At 37.8% G+C, this 22,143-nt stretch overlaps 2 protein-coding genes across 2 annotated transcripts in view; one reads left to right on the top strand and one right to left on the bottom strand.

Moving 5' to 3' along the window:
* Positions 1 to 465: 465 nt before the first annotated feature.
* The window catches only part of RSPH14 (radial spoke head 14 homolog), a 72,008-nt gene continuing 50,330 nt past the window's right edge, over positions 466 to 22,143 (top strand). Inside the window, exons 1-3 of the mRNA XM_041420402.1 lie at positions 466 to 664; positions 1,921 to 2,023; positions 2,206 to 2,324. Of these exons, the coding sequence (XP_041276336.1) occupies positions 466 to 664; positions 1,921 to 2,023; positions 2,206 to 2,324 (421 nt within the window). The remainder of the gene's footprint in view (positions 665 to 1,920; positions 2,024 to 2,205; positions 2,325 to 22,143) is intronic.
* GNAZ (G protein subunit alpha z) overlaps positions 5,788 to 22,143 on the bottom strand; it is a 49,856-nt gene continuing 33,500 nt past the window's right edge. Inside the window, exon 3 of the mRNA XM_041420401.1 lies at positions 5,788 to 7,877. Coding sequence (XP_041276335.1) covers positions 7,533 to 7,877 — 345 coding nt within the window. The 3' untranslated portion in view covers positions 5,788 to 7,532. The remainder of the gene's footprint in view (positions 7,878 to 22,143) is intronic.

The following is a 22,143-nucleotide window of genomic DNA, read 5'->3' as shown; positions in this document are numbered from 1 at the left end:
CCCCTCCCCCCCTGTTCCCCCTCCCCCCCCCCCCCCCCCTTTGGAAAAAAAGAGGTATTTTGTTTTCCTTTGCTTTAATTTTCTTATTTTGAGTCCCCTTCCGATTTTGGGCATTGGGCTGCCTCACTTGAATCCTTTAATCCTTTAAAAAGCATTCCCTTTATCAATTTTAACATCCTTCCTTGAAATTTTAAGCTTTCTCTCTCTCTGTTTTCTTTTCAGTGTTCAGTGAGAATTAAACCAGATTAAGACAATTCAGCAGATGAACACACATTAGTGCTGATGATGCACGATTCCAGCCTCTTTCACAGCTTCCTGACAGTGTATGTTTGCTAAAAGAGCTCCCTGGGGACGCAGTTTAAAGTCAGTAGGTGTCTTTATGCTACATTATCTGCCCAGTCACCAAGTACAGCCATTTTGAACTATTTTTAGGGATAGGGAGAATCTTTCTCAGGAAGATTTGGGATGGCACAACCTCGTATCTCAGCCTACCTCCCCCCTGATATAGACCCCACCAAAGCTGCTCTGGCCTTTGGGAGGAGGGCCCTTCCCAAACTGAACGAGGAGTTGCAGTCTCCCGAGCTGCTGACACAGCAGCGGGCGCTGATGGCTCTCTGCGATCTGGTCCACGATCCAGAAAAAGTCTACCAGGCAATAGCATTGGGTAAGTGGTCTGTTCTCACTAGCTCTGACTCAGTGGGCAAGATGAGGGGGCAACCCTAGTTCACTTTCTTACATTCCTTTTTCCTTATAATATCTTCGATGATGCAAGATGCCCGGGAAAAGTTTCCTGTTTGTTTTGCCTTAGAAAGGTAAAGAATATTATAATACAATGCATATGACAGTTATTATAAGAATTATCATCACTTTAGGATTCGTCACTGGCTCATTCTAAGTTTTATCAACACCTAAATACAAAAGTAGTGCAGAATCTTTCTTTCCATAGAATCATAGAATTGTTAAGGTTGGGAAAGATCTCTGAGATAATCCAGTTCAACTGTTAACTCTGCCCTGCCACGATCACCACTAAAACATGTCCCCAGACTTTATTCCGATTTTAGATAATTCCTAACATAGGCTAATAAAAAAACCTCCACCTAATTAGTTCAAAGTTAGAACCCCTTCACCATCATCACCCACTCGCCTGGAACCTAATGAGAAATTAGAAAAGAAATTAATATAACGAAAGGTAACTTACTTCTCAGGACTACATCTGGCCACCACTTATTTTGAAAGCCTGGAAGAATCCTGAGTTTTGATTTTTGGGAGTGAAAAAACCCCTAACCACAAGCTTATTTTTGCAATTTTTAGCAGTCTGTGGTATATCTACATAGCTCATTATGTAACACAGAAAAAAATCCTTGTTTGCTACTGCTTTTTTCTCCATTTACTTCCTTTACATTTTTTTCCTCTCATAAAAGAGACTAGTCATGTTCAAAATTTAATAAGTTAGTGTTTGATGAACAGTTGATTGCCAAAGCGATGCGAGGTTGTTGTTAGTTTGGGGTTGTAAGGTTTTTTGGCTGTGGTTGAGTGCCATATGTGCATACACAATCATTAATGGTTCACCACATTTATTTCTGTTCAAAAAAGACGAGTGTCAATCCTGCAAAAACATGCTTTTCTAAAGACATCAATAGCTTCACTGTCTTATTTTTAGAGTTATGCCACTTCATATTTGCAGGATTAGGATTTAACTTGATAAGGAGTCAGGAGCTTGTTTGTAGCGTGACATTTTTGGCAGTAGGCCTTGAAATTTGAAAGTTTCTTCCTTTCTTGAGATATGACAATGAGAATTTCACTGTCAGGACAAGCTGAAAATTCCGAGGCACTTCAAATTGTGAGATAAATGATGAATATTGCTATTTCAAATTCATGCTGGAAGTAAGAAATGTTAAAATGTGCTCTGATGTCTCATAGGATTTTTGGATAGCCTGAGGACTTTGCTGGTGCATCAAGACCAAACTGTCCGGCAGAAAACAACAGAAGTTCTCTCCATAATGGCTTTGCATAGTATTGGCAGGTAGGTGCAATTGCAAGGCTTACTGAACCCTGTGGGAAGTGATGTTTCAGTGAGAAATAAGAGCAGCTCCTAAGTTTTGTCAGACAGATGCAGCGTAAAGAAGAGCAGTTAAGATTAAATAGCTCAAATATATACAAGTTTTGTTATGTTGTGTTAAATCTGTCCTCCATTGTTGTTTTTAGGGAAGGGCTAATACGAAGTGGAGTCATTTCTGCCCTCACTGGGCTCCTGGATGATCCAGTAGATATCTGTCGGAAGAACACCCATCAGATTTTTGACATGCTGGCAAAATTACCTGAAGGTAGGAGGCTTTAAGCAGTTAGGTATTCGAATAGACAACACAGAGAGGAAATCAGGTAAATTCACCTATGCTCCAGATTTAATTTTTTCCATTTCCCTTGAAACTCATATTTAAAAACAGTATCTTGTCTATTTTTCTTATCTTAGTTTTTCTTACTTAACTTTCTTAGGTTTTATGCAAGTTAAAGCTACCTGCTCAAGATGCAGTGCACTGCATGCTTGAATTGGTATTTCAGAATCTTGCATCAAAATTTCGCTTTTTCCCTTCTGTTCAAGGTGTGGAGCAGCTGTTCATCACAGTGCATTAGTTTCATCAGTGTTTTAATCTGAGCGTTAGTCTTAAACTTCTCTTCCAGTTGATAAAAATTACAATTTTAAAAATAAAATTTCAGTAGAAATTATCAGTTAAAAAGCCATGCTGCTTAAATTCATAGCAAAGTATATTGTCTGAGAAATTCAGTTTCATTACTGATGCTTTAAAAGAATTAAATGAATGTTTAGAGCCTTGCTAACTGTACATGAATTCTAAAAAATCTAAATATGTATTTTTACATGCAAGCAATCCTTTTTAAAGTCTTCAATAATTCCATTCATTTGAAGGATATTAGTATGTTGGCCTAACAACTTGGTGAACATCAGTATAGAAAAGTCTGTAAAAGCAGCTCTGAGTGATTACTCTTGGAATATGTGGTTTTTGAGTCATGTATTCTGTTTATTTAAATAAAAATATAATGTATCTATAAAAATATACATGCCTGTATTTAAGGGCTGGAAGATAAATTCTGGAGCAGAATTGTGTCAGTGTAGAATGTACTCACATACAGAAGGCAACTTGAAAGGAAAACAAAAAGATGCAAAACTTTTTGCTATGAGACAGTTTGTCAAGGATAACCACAAATATTTTCCAATAAGTAGTAAGAGTCACAAGGCCTGATGTAATTCATTTGACATATTACAGATACAGAAACAGTCTCTGCTTGGTAATTCAGCCCCTTTCAGCTAGCCAAGAAACGGTTTTTCTCCTTGCATTCACTTCTACACCTCACATGCAGAAAGTGAGATAGGATGTTGTCCTAGGGTAACAGGTGTACCTTGGATCAGCTGGAGGAGGTCAGCAACTACTGCAGCACTCCACAGCTCCATTTGTGCTTTCTCTAGAGCTGAGGTAATTTGCAGGGCCAATAAAGCAACATGCTCTGTGCTAGACAAAAAGGAGCAGAGGCTGTACCTGCCCTTGGCATGGAGTGTAGCTGTTTTAACTGGGAAGTGGTCAGTGACTCCAGCTAGCTCTATGCCAGGCCACCTGGTCTTACTCCAAAAAGGAGTAATTTAGGAAAATATGGTTATTTTGAGCAAATCCACTTACAGAGTATTTTTGGTTCCTAAATTTAAGGATGTGTACCAGTATCTTCCAGGAACTCTGGGACAGTTAAAAAACCAAAAGGTGGGAGAATGCACAAAGACTGGGAGAACACTGAGGAGTAACATTTCCAGAAGGAACAACAACTTAGTGGAAAAAAATAATGGGCAGAAAAGACAAAAATAGATAGATATATATGTTCAGTAAAGGACAGAAGAGGGAGAGGGCCAGCAGGAGGAGAAAATTAGGAACATTAAAGAAATTAATAGCAAAACTTCCTCTCTTTATAAAAACAATTATTTGACATATATAATACTTGATAATGTTAGTGAAGGGGTGTTGTGCAATGATAAATGACCCCAGAAATAGCAACTGCAAAAGTAGTTCTAGGAAAAAATATCTTTCATTATGGTGTGGTTAACACTGGAAAGGTTTAATAATTCTTACCCATTACCTATCCTGTCATTAATGGGTACTTAATCCTTTTAGGTGAAGATTGAGGTGGAATGGATGGGGCAACGGATTTTTAAGCTTGCCAGAACCTCTGTTTGGGAGGAGCCCAAGAGATAATATTCCTCCTACACTGCTGAGTCTTAGTGTCTCCACTCTTTCACCCTTGAGAAATCATAACTAATTGAATGTGTGGATAAGGACTCTTTAAGGATACCTTTTTCCCTTCAAAACTTGTTTTGCTGAAAGGACAGATGGCATTCTTACTGCAGCAGATGGGACATCTCTTCTGTGAATGTCATTGTTGCCCAGGTGAAGTGAAATCCCAGCTGTATTAATGCAGCTCTTTCAGGTGGCAGTGTACTGCATCACTGATAAACCTGAGAACTGAGAAAATAGATGCAAATTTATTGCATGATTTATCCAGGTGGATGACTAAGAGTCAAGGGGTTTAATTTCAGCACCTGTCTTCAGCCAACAGACTTTTTAGTTCTAACTTTCCTATGCCTCAGTTTTCTTATACAATCAGAATTTTTTTACAGAAAACTCTGTATAAAACATAATTTATTTTAATGTCTTGAATTCTTCAGAGAGAAAACAGAGTAACCATTAATTACACAGAATACTAAAATCAAAAACATCATAGGAATTAAATTATTAGAGAGTTAATAGCAAGAAATTGCTATTCAGAAAACATGATTATGTGACTTGATTGTTTAAACATAATTATTTACTTCTTTGTTCCTCCCCATGCCTCTGATTTTAAGTCAAGTAGGAGCACAGGTGGTGCTTCACTTTCATTTCTCCTTTCCAAGATAGCTTTCAGTCAATGAGAACCAGAACTAGCTGCTTTGCTTTAGAAATCCCCTTGGGTCTTTGTTAAAATGTCCTAGGTTCTCCACTCCATAATCTCTAATACTTATGGTAGAAAGACCTTCTTAGTTGAATAAATATCTATTTTTTAATATAAAGTGTCTGCTACTCTCCTGATAACTGAGCACACTTTTGGTTTCATCCAGCTTTCTTACCTCGAAGCTTTGCTGTAATGAAAGCTGGCATTTCCTTGTGTCTTCTTGCACCAGTCTGAATAGGCCACAGTCTGATGAAAGAAAGAGCTGGAGGAGACACAACATCTAATAGACCATTCATTGGGAAAGGGAGCCCTGACTCACTTCCCACCTTTTCCACAATTCAACTGGCTAATAATTGGATACTACATGTAAAAAAGCAAATTAAACTAGAAATATTACACAATTTTCCAGGTAAATGATAGCAATTTAATAGTAAACAAAGCTTAGGGGAACTTGTACTGGCAATTACTGTATACAGATTTTAGTAAACTTGCCAAGCCAAGCAGCCTGAGTGCAAATATCCCAAGCAGGCAGCAGCTCCTCATTACAAATGAGATCTAGAAACTCTCTGTGTGTCATGACAGACAGATCTCTGTGTGCCTTTATACCTTGAAGGCACAGCCTCATTTGCTCTTTTGACTCTACTCTTCAGGTGTAAATGTTGGCAAAAAATGTTAAAGGGACCCCATGTCTTCAGTACAGGGATAAAATATCTTGTTCAAAATTAGACAGATTAGAAGAAAACTTCACAATCAAGTAACTGTCGTAACACTACTTAATGAACACACTAGAGACACATTCAGTATCATTTGAATTATTTATTTTTGAAGTGGACAATTTAAATGTTGATGTTATTAACCATTTTCTTTTAATTTTCTTAGAGCCCTTGGCTGAGATTTCTTGCACTAATCATAGTACATAAGGGGAACAAAAGTAGTAGACGGTGATTTTCCAGTGTGCATGTGTGTCTGTGTCTCTGTGTACGTATGTGCTTTACAGTTATCAAACATTTATTTACACACCAACTTTACACTGATGTCTTTAAGAAGTCTTTTCTATGGCAGGGGAAAGAACCAACTGACCAAAGACTTAGGTCTATATAATCCATATGAGATTTTCCAGTGTAGTCCCACAGAGCTTCTTATGCATTCAAACTTTTGCAGGAATGTTACTCCATCCAGTAGTGTTTCTTTATGAGATGAAACCTGGAGCTGAGGATTGCATCTCTTCAGTTTCATTAACTTCACTAAACTGTAAATAATTTAACTTATTAAATTGAAATAACAAGACATTTAGTTATTGTTCATATCGCTCATCTTTAACCTTCTAATAACACATCACATTTAAAAATAATTTTAAAAACCAACAAAAAAAGACTTTTGAGGTTATACACTACACAATCTCCATGGCTCCTGCTTCTTGGGAAATCTGTTATAATATTACAATACCCAGAAGGTATTTGGAGCAGTGGAACATAATTGTCCGTTGGCAACTTTCACATTCAGCAATCCAGACACTACAACAATAATTTTAAAAATTGCTTTGTGATTTATTTTTTTTTAATCTGTATTAAAAAAGGAACACTAACCTACTTCTTAAATATAATTTGGTTTTTCATGAAACACCACAAGATTTGGCAAAAAAAGATGTAAAAGAAGACTGTTTTGATGTATAAAACTCCTTAACAGTAAAAGAAACACCGACCTTAATTTGGCCTATTCAAAGATTCATTTCATGTAGTTTTGCTGCATATTTGAAGCCAGAAAGAGCAGAAAGAGCTGCTAGTCAGGAACTCACAAAACAGTTGCGCACCAAAAATTCCTTTAATAGGCAAGGTGTCCATGAGAAACAGTAAAGTAAAGCAGAGGTGTGTACATAGTATATGCTGAGAGTCATGTGCATGTGCATACATGATGGATGTGTACATACTCTTGACTGTGGATACCAATATTGTGGGTGCATGCCCACTCTCTACAGATTTAAGTAGTATTTTGCTTTAACTCTCTCACTCAGTAGCTTCTGGTTTGAACTAGCTTTTCTCCCCAACACAAGCATTCTGCTCCCCACCCTGCAAACAAGTTCATCTGTCGCTCACCAGATTTATATTTTTATGTCAATAAAATTTTAGGACAATGGATGAAGAGTCATTTCTTACACAGAACATGATAACACTCCCACTGTAGGAAATGGAATGAAACAAATGGAATAAAAGTGCAGTGACTGTGGTGAAACATCTCCACAGAGTTTGGCCTCAATCTCTTTTTTTGTTTTTTTTTTTTTTGAGGTTTTGAGTTTTTGGTTGGGTTTTTTTTTTTCACTGGGGGTGTTTGATTTTCTTGGAGAGGAGGCTCTCACTCTCCAGAACATATATTTGGGGAAAATTATGTAGCAGGTTAAGGGGGCATAAGAGGAACTGTGTTCATATATCAGATTTCCCCCTCTTCTCTCCTTGGGCTATTAAGCATTGCCCAATTTTTTTTCCACTAGAAGTGGAAGAAGGTAGCCCCTTTTTTATCACTTCAGGAAAAGAGATTAAACCCAAGGATTCTTAGCAGAGGCCAATGTATTTGAGATTGTTCTGAATGATGACATCTGTCACTGCATCAAACACAAATTGTATGTTACTGGTATCAGTGGCACAGGTGAAGTGTGAGTAGATCTCCTTGGTCTCCTTGTTGCGATTCAAGTCCTCAAACTGGCGTTGGATGTAGACTGCTGCCTCCTCGTAAGTGTTTTGGCCTTTGTATTCGGGAAAGCAGACTGTTAAGGGGATGCGTCGGATTTTTTCTGCCAGCAGATCTTTCTTATTCAAAAAAAGGATGAGGGAAGTGTTGATAAACCAGTTGTTGTTGCAGATGGAATCAAACAGACGCAAACTTTCTGCCATTCGACTCTGTAGGAGAGGAAACAACAGTGTCAGCAATAGTACTTCAGCAGAACTGTGAGAAGCTCACAGCTCTGCCTGCTGCCCTGAGCAGGTGAACTTCATTTAAGAACAATTGAGCATGACCACCACAGTTATGTTTGGAAATTAAAATCCAATGCTGCTATAGACTGAAAGGAGAGAGGTCTGTTAAAAATCAGCAGCTGTCATAAATGTTCCTGGGGTATTGCTGCCACGGTGACACTGACACTGATGCAGCTGGAGCTGTCCATGGTACCAGGCTCTTGGGAGCCTGTGTTTATTGCTTGGTTTACACCTGTAAGTAGGTGTAAATAAATGTAATGTTTTGAATATAAAATATTATAGATTATTAAAAGAAATATCACTCAAGTATTGTCCAAAGTAGATACAGAAAAGTCTTAATCAGGCTTTTTTGGCAAGGTCAATATGTTTCCAGCCTGTTTAGGTTTCAGAAAATGTTATGCATACATCATGAGTCATGGGAGTGATCCAGGGTAAGTGAACAGCAGGGATTTGGGATATCAGAAACCAAGGGTATATTTGGTTTACAAGACTATTTGTAAATATGTATGTGTTCCATTTGTCTGGCTTGTGTTCAGAGGGGATGAAAATAATCAGAGTCTGGGCATTTTTCTTGTTGTTTAACTGTGAAGTATTCAGGCCAGTTCTCCAGTTTGGAAGGAACAAACAGTGGAGGAAAGAGGATGACTTTGGCTTTTAATAGAAATAAAGTATTTCTAACATAAATTGTAAATTCTCCTGAAGTTTGTATCAATTGTGTCTAGTGCATCTCCCTTGACTTCAGTAGAGTCACCTGGTGAGAGGAAGAGAAAATAATTGTGCACTGTTTAGTACACAAAAATTAATATGAAAATATCATTTATTTAAAGTTTACTTTTTATGTTGTTTTATTTGGAAATGAAATATATTGTTATTATTTCAAAGGAAATCTGCAACAGTTTTGGTCATTATTGTTACAGTAAAGCTATATAATGAAAAGATGCCTCTTAAAAATGCATAGTTGCTGAAATAGGAGCAGACTGGTTTACATAAGTTTTTCAAATTACCTCTTATACTTTCCTCACTTTGTGTTATTACTCCTTTTCATTTGCTAAGGGTTGCTTGGTCAGAATTGCATCCTATGTTCTCTGAGTTCCATGAAGGCTCTGATGTAGCTCTGTGTTTACAGTGAAACCCAGGGATGGTGGCAGTTGCTGGTCATTCCCAAAGCCCCAGGAGCGCCGGCAAGGCTGGCACTGCCTCAGCAGCCAGGGGCAAAGCTGACTCACCAGCCTCTTGAGGCACACTGAAACACAAGCTCAGTCACACAGTTCTGATTTGGGGGCTGTTTGTTTACTTCTTCCTTTGTAACATGGGGTCATTTGACACTCCAGCCTAGTTTATATATAGACAGATTTACAGGTGTAAAAACATAGCTTTAAAAATATGTTTCTGCATTTCTTTTCACAGTGTAAATACTGATACAACAGATAATCCCCTGAAACATCATAGATCTGTTTTCAAATACTCAGGATTTCCTTTCCTGATTTTGTAGCTGATAAATAACCAAGCAAGAAACTTTTATCTTAGTCAAAATGCTTTCGCTACTAATAGTCTAAAAAAATCTTTTAGAGCTAATATAGGTTTTTGGCCAACTCTCAGAACAATCATATCAACTGGATATTGCATTTTAAGAGGTTTGGGTTCATTACTGTATTTTGTAGTGAATCATAACACTGTCTCTCTACCAAATCCTCCACTGGAATCTGTAATCCAAGGACAAAAGCAGAGAGTTAAAACTCTTCCATAAATTGGGAGATGTTATGAAGACATACAGGAGGACAGACAGTTGTAAGTTATTGTAAACTTGGTGATCTCTTGTATGATTTAAAGAAAATTTTAGTAAATTGTTGATCTTGACACCTAAGAAATTTCTTCTTTAATGTAATATTTTAGTATTGGCTCAATATCTGAAAGTCATAATATCCTTAACTAAACTGAATACCATTTTTTTTAGTTAAAAAGCAAATAAGCCAACCAAGAATAATTTGCAACAAAGATGCAGATGATATTTTGCCAGTGCTAGGCTGTGGTTGCATGGTATAAATGTGTGATATACCTTGGGAAATGAACCCCCCAAATCCAGGTCATGATTTTAATAGACAAAGAAGGAAAATGTATTCATGAACAATGAGAAAATATATCAGAAAGGAAGACCCAAGTCTTGAAATCTTACAGTCATACAGTGGTTCAGGCTGGAAGGGACCTTAAATATCATCTAGCTCCAAATCTCCTGCCATGGCCATGGACACCTGACCTTGAATGCTTCCAGGGATGGGGCATCCAAAGATTCTCTGGGTAACCTGTACCAGTGTCTCCCCACTCTCACAGGGAAGAGTTACTTATTAATACCTAATCTGAATCTACTGTCCTCCAGTTTGAAGACATTCCCCCTTGTGCTATCACTGCAGGCCCTTGTATTTAGTCTCTCTCCATCTTTCTTGTAGGTTCCTTTCCTGTACTGGAAGGCCCAGTGAGGTCACTCCTAACCCTTGTCTTCTCCAGGCTGAACAATCCAATTTTTCTCAGCCTTTCCTTATAGGAGAGGTGCTCCATCCCACTGTTCAACTTGGTGGCCCTCCTCTGGACTCACTCCAACTCTGGACTCACTATGTTCTTCCTGTGCTGGGACCCCAGGGCTGCATGCAGCTCTGCAGGGGGGTTCTCACCTCAGTGGGGCAGAGGGGCAGAATCCCCCCTCCCCTGCTGCCCACGCTGGGGGCTCAGCCCAGCACAGGGAGGTTTCTGTGTCCCGGCACACACGGACAGGGCAGGGCCAGCCCTCACCCACCAGCACCCCTAAGTCCTTCTCCCCAGCACTGTTCCATCTCCTCATCCCACATGATTTCTTGCCATACCTTAAGTGATATATCCACAGTTCTGAGGTCGAGGCTGACACTAAACATACATGGTATAGCCACTCGTATACTCCCAGCATAACAGGCTCATTTCTGCTTTTGACAATATTATAAAACTACTTTACATATCATCGGGAAAGTGAACTTGAGAGGGTTATGGCTTGTTATAATAAAAATAGAATAAATTGTTGTATGACTCCCAAAGGTGTAATAAAACATAGTAAAATAATGATAGGCATTCTTCTCTGCAGTGTTTTTTCCAGTTCTGGAATCCTGAAGGGAGTACATAGCCAGGTGGTCAGAAAAAAATGTGCTTATAAGTTGGGGGTATAAGCAAGATAATGCCAATGCCTTACCCAGATGGCCTTGTTGGGGGCTAATTGCAAATTCTTCTCTGAGCATAAGAACAAGGAATTGGTTGCTTAAGGGAAAGAACACGCTAAGGAACAGATGGCTGCTTTTATGCTTCCAATAGTTTGCAGAGGCACAAGCATCCCTGGTCATCCTCTGGAACAGTAGAGGTGTGCTTAGCAGGAAAGAGTTCTGAACAAGTAAGCATTTTCAAAAGGGAAGACCCAGTTTTCAAGATAGCAAGTAATTAAAAAAACAGAGTTTGTAAATGGAGCCAAATTGTAATGTAGTATCTCCTTTCAGCTTTTATCTTAAAGCTTTCTAGTCACAGCTGGGAGAGCTTTGAAATTAAAAATGAAAAATTATGAAGAGAGAAACTATCACAAATGGGGGAATTAACTATCATTTGTATTAAAAGCTTAAGAACTTAATCTTTCAGTCATTATATCTCTTTCATCATCATTATTTTAAAACTGGTAGGCACTTGGGGATTTGAAAACCCTAACTAAACCAAGTAAAATTTTTCTTGTGTAAGGCATCAACAATAATGAATAAAATTTGTGCAGGAATAGTAATATTTACTTTCTAGAAAAGTTAGAAAATCTTTAAATGTCAGTAAATCTTGGAATAACCACTGGAAGCTATTGCCATTTTCCTGTAGAGACTTTCCTTGCAATAGTGGCTGACATTTAGCATATGCTGGTAGCTGTGAGCTATTTCACAAAATGGCATGAAACTCTCTATTTCAAATACCTTCTTTAGAGATCCATGACTTAAAATCTTCTGAAGAAAGCAGATGAAGCTAAAGTATTTAAAGTAGGGGTAGTAGGGTAAAAAGGTAATTGAATCAGTTGGATGTTTTGCCTTAATTTTAATAGAAAAAAAATGGAAAAAAAAAAGTAATCCATTCTGAAATAAGGACAGTCTACAAAACAAATGAAGGAAATACCATTGCCCAGGACACTCATAGTCAAAGTAGTTCAGGAATTCAAACTATGCTTGAGTAAAGGCAGAGGGAAAACAGGAGAATTTCACAAACAAAAATACAGAAAGCAAGTGATAGTTTGGGTAAATACAAAGAGACACTCTTTTCTTGCAAAAAAGACTACAATGAGTGCTAGTTGAAATGTCCTTCCTGTGTCACAGTCAGGCAGTCCTGACTGAGTGCTGGGCAAGAGAGGCATACAAAACTATTGTATGATTCACCTTTTGTTCAAAGGAAGATTTCTACAAGAATGTATATGCTAAGGTGGCTGCTGAACAAAATGGGAAAAATTATGATAATTTAATGAGTTTTTAAAAATTTCTTTCATCTAAAAATCCAAGAGAAGAAACTATCTGTTGGAGAGAAGTAAATAGACTTAATCCAACACCTCTCAAAGTAATTAAGAACCCCACTGAGGTAGAATTAAACTGGGATAAAACTCTTTACCTGGGTTGTCCTGTAGATACCTGTTTCCAGCCTTGGCATCTCCCAGAAGGGATGGGGTAAGCAATAGGGATTTGACTAGACAAAATTGTTTTGGTTTCGAAACTTTTGCTTCCCAATCCTAGGAGCCCGAAGTTTTCCTGGAAAATGTTGGAATTCTAAACTGTCAAAATTAGAAGAGGTGACATAGAAGAGTAAGTCCCACTGTGAATTCACTAAGAAGTGTCCTTAAGACACTTAGCAGCGTAACTTATTCTGCCAGCAGACAAACTCATTATCCCATCACCCAAACAATTTTTTACATTGGTCTAAAACCGCTGCAGGAAATCCTGCTCAGTCACATCGTAAATAAAACAGGAAGCAGCTTGGGATAATTAAAAACCTATGTGAATGTAGCACCTGCCATACAGATCCATGCATGCACATGCCAACTATTTATGTCCTTCCTAGCAAAATGCCTTTCAGTGTCCTGCATATAGGAGGGCTGTGAAGTGTAGAAAGGTGAAAACCTAGCATAGCATGTTAGTTTATACCACCACAGTGATGGGAAATTGAAAGGGATGGTAAAAGGTTTTATATTGTAGGAATATTGAATCTCTACTATGAAATGAGCTTATAGAAGGCTGAGAAATCTATGCATTATGAAGTGGAGCCCTGAAGAAATTTTGTGTCATTTTGATATGGAGATATCTATTTATATTGTGAAGGCAAAAAATTTGTAAAGCATGAAACAAGTTTGTTTTGAGTTTTTTAAATCAGATTCGTTCTTAAATCAGGATGAAATTATATATTAGCAAACAAAATTTGTAAGCTACCAAATTAATTCTTCTTTATTTTAAGGATAATGTACTGTAATTGTTCATGCTTACAGTTTTTACATGCAAATGTAGAACTGGTAGAGGAGGCAGTAGTCAGTATTTGATACCTCTTTTTCAGAGAAGCAAGGGAAAATAAACCTTATAAAGTGATAGTACAGCATACTATCTCCCATGATGGTTTCCTGTTGAATATTGCTATTGTCTTCACATAGAACCCTGTAGATGATAACTGAATCTGGCAGTGTGAATGAGAATTACAAGAGGACCTTTAGGCTTGGCTATTGTATGGGATGACAATGAGCAACATCATGAATATTTTATCATGTATGTTCTCTGTAACTGAGAAAACCCTGCAGTGTTACTAAGGCTTACTGTGGACTAAACCAGACAAGGCAGATTTAATTGGGAATATTACTTTAACACAATCCTGAACATTTGTCTTTGAAAATTAATCCCTGAAATGTTTCAGGCCTGCAGCAAGTCATGTCTTATTTAACACAATCCTGAACATTTGTCTTTGAAAATTAATCCCTGCAGCAAGTCATGGAGTGCATGCTCAGTTAAACATTGGTATGTAGTTGTTACATATGTGTAATGCTTATGCCAGTGACAGACTGGGGTAAAGCAATCTTTAATACTATCTATCAAAACTATTTTATATTCCTAGATCAGGAACAATGCAGAATTGTTAATCCTGCTAACTACAGACTGACACCAAGCTATGGTTGTAGTAAAGAAAGCTGAGCTGAGAATGAAGTTTGGTTAAATTTCCTGACTGGAGGATTAGATTTTGAGCCAGGGGATTTCCAAGCAAAGGAGCAGGACAACAGGTGTTTCTGCTAGGACTTATAAATTAAAGGGAATTTAAAGAAAGGATATATAGAAAAGTCTTAGAAGAACAGTGGAAACTGAGTTCAAGGGTCAGAAAGGGTGGGACATTCATCATTCCATAGAAATGCTAGAAGATCCAGATAAAGGCTATTCCTGTATGTCTGGCCAGAGTATTAAAGGCTGTTCCACAAACAAGAAAAGGGGCAAAATAGAAATGGAGAAATACTCATAGACTGATTTATTGCTTGTCATTGGCTATACATATCTTTTAAGTAAGCTGAAGTACAGAAAAATTGTATTTAGAAGTCACAAAATGGGCATGTGATAGGTGTTATATTTACCATTACCCATAAGAGAATTTCAAGTCTAGAGGAAAGTTCTAGAAAAAGGTATGTTCAAGAAAATAGAAATATGGGGCAGTCAATATTGGTCCTGTGTCTGACAGAACTGCCACACAAGTCAATGTTTCTGGGAAGCAGTAATAGGGATAGATTGGCAAAAGTAATGCTGCTGCAGCTGCCAAAAGAAACTCAATGTCCCAATGGGCCAGCATAATGAAACCTACACATTTCCCAGCCAGTGTCCAGCCAGGGCAGTGCTGCCAGGCCTGCAGTAAAAGTACCCAAGAGAATCACAAAATGGGCAGGTAGCTTGGTTTTTCTCCTTAAGGGAGGGCTTGATGTGTTTCAGTTGCTCAGCAAACAATTGTTAACACTCTGCTTTTACTGCCCCAAAGTCAGCACAGTTTCATGCTACAGAAGCCTCTGGCTGCTGTGTTATGAGTGCATGTGCTCTGCTCCTCTGTGGATCATTTTGGGGCACAAGCACTACTAAGAGGGCAAACATCCCATAAAGGGAATATAAAAATAAATCTCCAGGGTCTTTCACAGAGCCAGCAAATTAAGATTTCCTGAGTACAAATTAGGATCTTCATGTCATTCTAAGAAGTAAAATTGCAGCATATAATATGTATGTTTGCTTTGGAAGGTGGAGTTTTTTGAGCATTGTACAGTATCCCAGGCAAGCTGCATATTTCTGGAGATTAGCAAAAATCTAGCTTAAAATCTATCTATTTTCTTGATAAAAGCATAGTAATTTAAAATGTCACAGCTCTTGAAAATATGTTCAAAGTATTATTAAAATCCATATTTCAGTTGTAAATACCTGGATGTGTTATCCTTAGATTGAGCTTTTTATATGGTAATAGAGTCCAGCTTTTCTATTCCTGGTAATATATTTCATTTGCTTTCAACACTGACTCAGTGTTTTCAAGTGGGGTGGGTTTTTTGGTTTTGTTTTCTTCAGGGTCTTTAGATTGCTTGCTTAGCTCAAGGGCAAAATGAGCATTTCAAGCATATATTCCACACAGCTGAAATATTGCATTGTTTTGCACATAAGGTGGTCCAGGACTTTAGCTGTCCTTGTTTCAGACCCCTAAGCTTACTGTCAGCCTTCTGGGTCTAGACATTCACAGAATCACAGAATGGTTTAGGTTGAAAGGGACCTTTAAGATCACCTAGTTCCAGTTCTGCCATGGCAGGGACACACTCTGCTAGACCAGGTTGCTCAGAGCCCAATCCAGCCTGGCCTTGGGACACTTTCAGGAATGCGGCATCCACAGCTTCTCCAGGCAACCTGTGCCAGGGCCTAACCACCTTCATAGTTAATAATTTCTTCCTAATTTCCCATCTGCATCTACCCAGAAGACAGAACTTAACTCTGCATTGACCTTCAAGGAGAGGCTGAGGGAGCTGAGCTTGTTTGGGCTGGCAAAGAAGAGGCCAAAGGGTGATAGTCTAACAATTGCTTGAAGTAATGGTGACACAGAACTCTTCCCAGCAGTGTTAGAGGAAAGAATAAACAGCAATGAACATGAATTGAAGTTGGGGAGGTTCAGATTAGATGTTAGATTTTCTCTAGAAGACTAGCACAGCTCTGCAACAATTTGCTGAGTTTTGTGAAATATACATCCATAGAGGATTTTCACTCAACTAACTGATAAAGCCATAGCTGGCCTGATTTACTGCTGGCAGTAGTCCAGACCTTTAGGGATCACATCCAGCCTACATTTCTGTAATTCCATGCAATGTAAAAACATATTTATAGTTGAATGCATAAATAAGAAGTCAGTTTCACACATGCAGTTCTGAGCAGGTCTCAAACTTTGCCTCCCAAAGAGATGAATTCAAGCACAAGGGCTGTCCTTTGATGGAAATAGTCTCTATCCTGTTGTTGAGGCAGGGTGAAAAGGAAATACTTAATGAATAGAGTTGTGGCCTTTCTGAAATATCCAGGGTTTACTCTCTTCTGTTCTTTGATGCTCTCTGGTCCTTGGAATAGCCCTTAAGCTATTGAAATAGTGCAGAAATCTGCAAGAGAACTACACAGGAATACACGAGTGAAAAGAGAAATGTTTATTCACTCTTTCAGGCTACTGACTAACCTACTTTTGTATAGTTTATTCATAATCCAAGCTTTTGCTGATACTGTTTGTGTAAAGAAAGAATGCTTTTCATTGCACCTTCTTTAAAATGGGCATTTTTCTAATACATTGCAGGGTGGGAAAAGGTATTAATAGGTGAATATTGCTTTCTTACAATTGTCTTAATTGAAGTAAAACAATATATTGGTATAAGAGGAAATTAATATTCTTTTTAAAATGGCACAGGGACAGATTGCAAAATCTCATGCCTCTGAATGCCCTTTCTCTGGAGAAAATACCCATATGATAAAAAGAAAAGAGTGCTTATCTAATAAGTAGGTTTTCATTTCAGCACACTCAAGCCCACCTTTCAAACAAGACTCTCTGGATCTTTATGAATGATGTAACATGAGGAGTCATTTGTAACAGTAGCATTAGAAAACAGAGAAAACCAGCAAGAATTATCATAAGCATGGAATGATTATCATATGAATTTAAATAAACTAGTTCTTTTCAATCTGGAAAAATAAATAGCTGAGAGAGAACACGGCAGAGCTCATAAAACCATGAATGGTATGGAAATGTTGAATAGCGGATTATTTTTTCACCATTTCTTACAGTGCAAGAAGTAAGAAACATCAAATTCATTTATCTGACAGCAGACAAGTATTCCTTCCATACAGTGCATAATTAAATGTAAAACTCTGTCATGAGATGTTAGAGAATCATAACGATAATAGTAAAAGTCAAAAAAGTGTAATTGGGTTCAAGAAGCAATTAAATTAAAAGGGCACTTAAACAAAGAGATGTTGATGCAATCTGCTGTTCAGTTACCTGGGAGGGTGAATTGCAGGAAATATCAGTGTATGCTTGATCTGTTCCCATAATTTTCCTAAATGTCCATTGCTGCCCACAGTCAGACATAGACTGCTGCAGGTACTAGCTGTGACCTAGTGCAGCTGGTCTGTGTGTTTTGGCTGTCAGAACAGCTCATCCTTGGGGAGAAATCAGTTGTTTATTTCCCTGTTGGTGAGAATTTCTCCCTTATGTAACCCATGTGAAATCGCTTCAGTTCCCAGGCAATTTTGCCTTTCCCATTAGTCTTGCCCAGCTTAGAAAAAGTTTGTTTCCCAAACTTCACCATCATTTCAAGCAGTGAGTGTTTCTCATTGAAAGGTAGGCAAAGGCTCTTGGCACTAGAAGTACTGACCTCTAGTAATTTGCTTTGTCCAATGCTGGAGTGTTTAAATGACAGAAAGACAAACAGACAAAGAAAGTAAGAAAGAGAGACTGGTTCACATTGATGCTGAACCAGTTTTCACCAGAATAAGTTGGCCAGTTGTTTCATTCTTCAGTAGTATCTGAACAATAAAAGCAGCCTATTATGCACCAAAAAGGTAAATGGCCCTTTATACTGAGAAATTCACTGCAGGGAAAAAAAGTCTCACAAACCCTGAGCCCATTTCTCAGACATGTGGAGAGGGATGCATCTTACCCTCACAGCTTAGGCAGCTGAAATTCTTGCAGGAGACTGGCTTCTTGTTTTATTGCACCTTTGAAGATATTTTGGGTAGGATGCTTACAGAGTTTAGCACAGCAAGAGCTTTTGTGGGAACAACAGCTGCATTCCCTTTGTAGCCTGTCCACGTTGCAAGATTAAGGTAGCAGGAGCAAGTGGGTATTTTTAGCACCCTTGCCTGTAATTCTAACAAAGTTCTTCCCATTGTGGGGTTCTGAGGTTGCCTTCTACTAACCTGGAAGAAACAAAGGTCGAGGGGCACAAAGGTCAGGGTTCAAAGTCAAGAATGAAAAGGCAAGAGGAAGAAACTGAAGGGAAACTGCAAAGCAGCCTCAAGCAGAGGGTCTGAATCTGGGTCTGATCTTGGCCTTTTTTGCACTAGCTGACAAAAGAGTACTAAGAGTGCAAAACCAGCATGTTTGGCATCATGGAGAATCTTGTCTTCACTTTCAAGAAATTCTTTTGGTTTTAAGCAACATTACTGAGATTCAGAAAAAATCAGTTTCAAGAGATAATTTCTATGAAGTTATTTCAGAACAATTGGAGAAGAATGAAAGAAATGGTGACGTATGCTGAAAAAATGCTTCTCTCATATTTGAGATGGAAATTCTAATCTGTTGGACTACAGACAAAGAAGTAAAAATAATTTTGTTTGATCAGGACTGTATTTAAGAAAACCCCAAACAACCCGATGTTGTGGTCTTAGGTTACAGGAACACATTTTCTCTTCACTGGACTCTGTCTCATTCAGCTTGCAAGATGGACAATGTCCTGTGCTAGTCAATATTTGCCTTTAGAGTCACAACTCAATTTATAGATTCATGCTTTACTATAGACTTGCTGTTTATGAACTGCTCAAAAACCAGAATTACTGGTTTCTTCTCAAGCTTATAATTATTGTATCTGAATATTTCATTGACTACATTTGTTTCCACAGCATGTTGTCAGATCAAGAGGTGCTGTTGAAAGGAACTTATAAATAGGGAATGAAACAATCTATACAATGAGAAATTATAGGGAAGAAACAATCTATACAATAAGAAATTATAGTTAGAAGGAACCCAGTAATTCTAGACACCCAATCTAATTTTCTAGAACATAAGCTTTCAGCACATATATTAATGTATTTAACAAAGATTAATAGCTTTTTCAAGGTATCAGTGATATCTGATGGTGTAGCTCTGAATAATCAGACCTACTACAAATCAAATCACAGCATCTCAAATTAGGTTCCTTTGAGAAAAGTAAGGAATAATGTGGGATTACCTAATAAAATTGTCATTTAATAAACACATTTGGAACTAAAAAGGAACATGGACCTATGCCAGGTTCTAGTACAGTTTTTCAGTAGTGTTGCACTGCTTTAGCCACATTAACTTTCTGCTTTCCTGTAACCCTGTGTTCCATTCATTTCACATTTTCTTCCCTCTGCTAGAGATGATGGCAGTGTTCCTGCAGTTGACATTCTTATTTGTCACATGAGCCCCCATTAATCATAGAAAAATCATTGCATTCATTGAAAGAGGCATAAAATCTGTGGAAAAAACCCATAATCAATATAAAGTTGGAATCAAAATATACACAAACAAGACAGTCAAAATAAGGTTACAACAACATTCTCTCATTTACTAACTCTTGATTATTTGATTGCACCAGAGCACTTAAACTCCTCTCCACCTCATCCTCAACCCACAATGCTTCACAATTCAAACTTACTTCCAACCTCCTCACTCTTCCAGTGCTGTTTCCTCCTCTGACTTGTACATTCCAGATGAGAAACAGTGCTTATATAATTTTGTACCATTAGAGGCTGAGCAGATCTCCATAATAATGGTTTGTACCGTTCATACTAGCACAGAAATTTGCACAGTTTAAAATAATTCAAACTTGCAAAGGAATTAGGAAAAAAACTCAGCACCTCTGAGACCCTGGCTGTGCCATCTGAAATATAAAGATCTTGTTAAAATAATGAAATTCTTAATTGTTTTTCTTTTATAATAATGGTTTAAAATATTTTTTTCCTGAAAATGAATAATTTTTTTAACAATCATCACCATACATTTGACCATTTGCAGGAAGACAGATTTTTTGTCTTCTGTCCCCAGCTTCCTCATGACTAGTTTGGTACAGTAAGAGTCATTTTGGTGTATTTAAGGGTCCCTCTAGGCATCAGAGAAAGATTCTGAGAAAGAATCTTGGCTGTGGCTACTTCTAAATGGATCCTCTTGTATTATTCTAAAATTCCTTCTCTCCTACACTGGGGAAAAGCTTTTGTGGTACTTTAATCCTAGAATTTGCAGTGCTAGAAGATAGGGCTGTGCCTTTTGTACATCCATCACCAAATTTTGTTGTTGATTGTGTGTGTGAATCTCAGTGAGACCAGATTGTTTTCCCTTAAACTGTGGGATTCCATACATCTAACACATCACATTATTTATTTTATCTTGCCATCTAATAATTCCAGCTGAAATTGATAGCTGAGATCAAGAGGGGTGTCAGATGTGCTGAGACTGAGTTACACAAGGAAGTGTCTCATGGGACTCTCCTGCTCTCAGGAGACAATAGAAACAGCATTATTGGCTTATTTCAAAAACATTACTGTGTCACTTGAACTGCTTCTTGGGGGATCACAAGGGGAATCACAGGAAGTGCTGGTGGAGTAATGACAAGTTGGATAAGAGAATGGAGCAACAGGGAAGGAAAAAGAGAAGCTATTTGAACATTTGATTATTTCTGATATTAGAGAACTACTTTTTTTTTTTTTAATGTTTACTAACTTTTTTAAAATACTTTTTAAAAAATGTTTACTCCATGTGAGTAACAATGCAGCAGCCTTGGCAGCCTGCCTGATGTCTTTTGCAACAAATCAACTTCTAGTGTTGTCTCTGTAAAATAACTCCTGTCTGGTTGGAGGACTCTTAATTAATAGATCTAGGATTCAATCAAGAAAGGGACATTCTGAGAATTACTTACAACAGAGGAAACAAGGAGGAAAAGTAACCAAGTTACCAGCTTTTGCAGGCTGGAAGGGATTTCATTTATTTGCAAGGCTGCTTATCACTTGTCCATTTCCCAGATTTCTTAAGGAAGTGTAGACTGATTTTCTATTCAACCCATTAAAAGGAAAAAAGCTCTTGGGTTGTGTACTGCTTTCTTATTTTCAACTTAGTGTTTAAATATTAGGTCAGAAATACTGTAATTAATTTTTTACCCAGTTGTAACAGAAAATAATTTTGGTCCAGTGACTCCTGCATGTGTCCTAAGCACAGAGAGAGAATCCGAGATGCCTTCTCCTCCAGCTTCTGTTTTCCACTGCATTCATTTCAAGTCCCTCTTCAGGTTTCCATGGAAATAGCACAGAAGTGTGCTTATATTCTTGGCATTAAAATATTCATAAAAAGGGATAAAGAGATGGTTTAAATGACAGATGCTGTATTGCTGAAGCAGGCAGTCAAATTTAGGGTTCTTGTCTGTAAATGATCATGTGTGTAAGCGAATGTATTCTGGAGAGAGCAGGCCCAGAATAAATTCCTCACAGTGGTAGTAGAAGGGATAGGCAGGACAAACCTGACCTGCAGAGAAAGCAGGAATGGGATGCAAGATTTCCAGAACAATACAAAATACAATGCTGCTAAGGTTTTGCTGTTAGAAGTTGAACCATTCCTCAGGGGAAGAGAAGATGATTTAAGCTTACAGAATTACTTTTGTTAACTGAAAAAAATATTGCACAACTCCAAACTATTTAATTAAGTTTTAAAATCTTACCTGTATAAAGCTTCTAATTCCTTTCAGTTATTGCAAATGGAATTTTGCAATATTGCAAAATTTAAATTTAACCCTTCCAAAAAGGCTCTCATATATTTGAACTCTTGAGTACATTGAATATTCTAAAATAACTATAAAACCTCAACATTCTTTTAATCTCAGAAAATCTAACTGGAAGCAGGAGATACACTGACTTATCTA

This window comes from Onychostruthus taczanowskii, unplaced genomic scaffold, assembly GCF_017590055.1.
Source record: "Onychostruthus taczanowskii isolate IOZ18803 unplaced genomic scaffold, ASM1759005v1 scaffold64, whole genome shotgun sequence".
Lineage (NCBI taxonomy): Eukaryota > Metazoa > Chordata > Aves > Passeriformes > Passeridae > Onychostruthus > Onychostruthus taczanowskii.
Note: the sequence above shows the minus strand (reverse complement) of the source record. Positions and strands in the feature narration are given on the sequence as shown.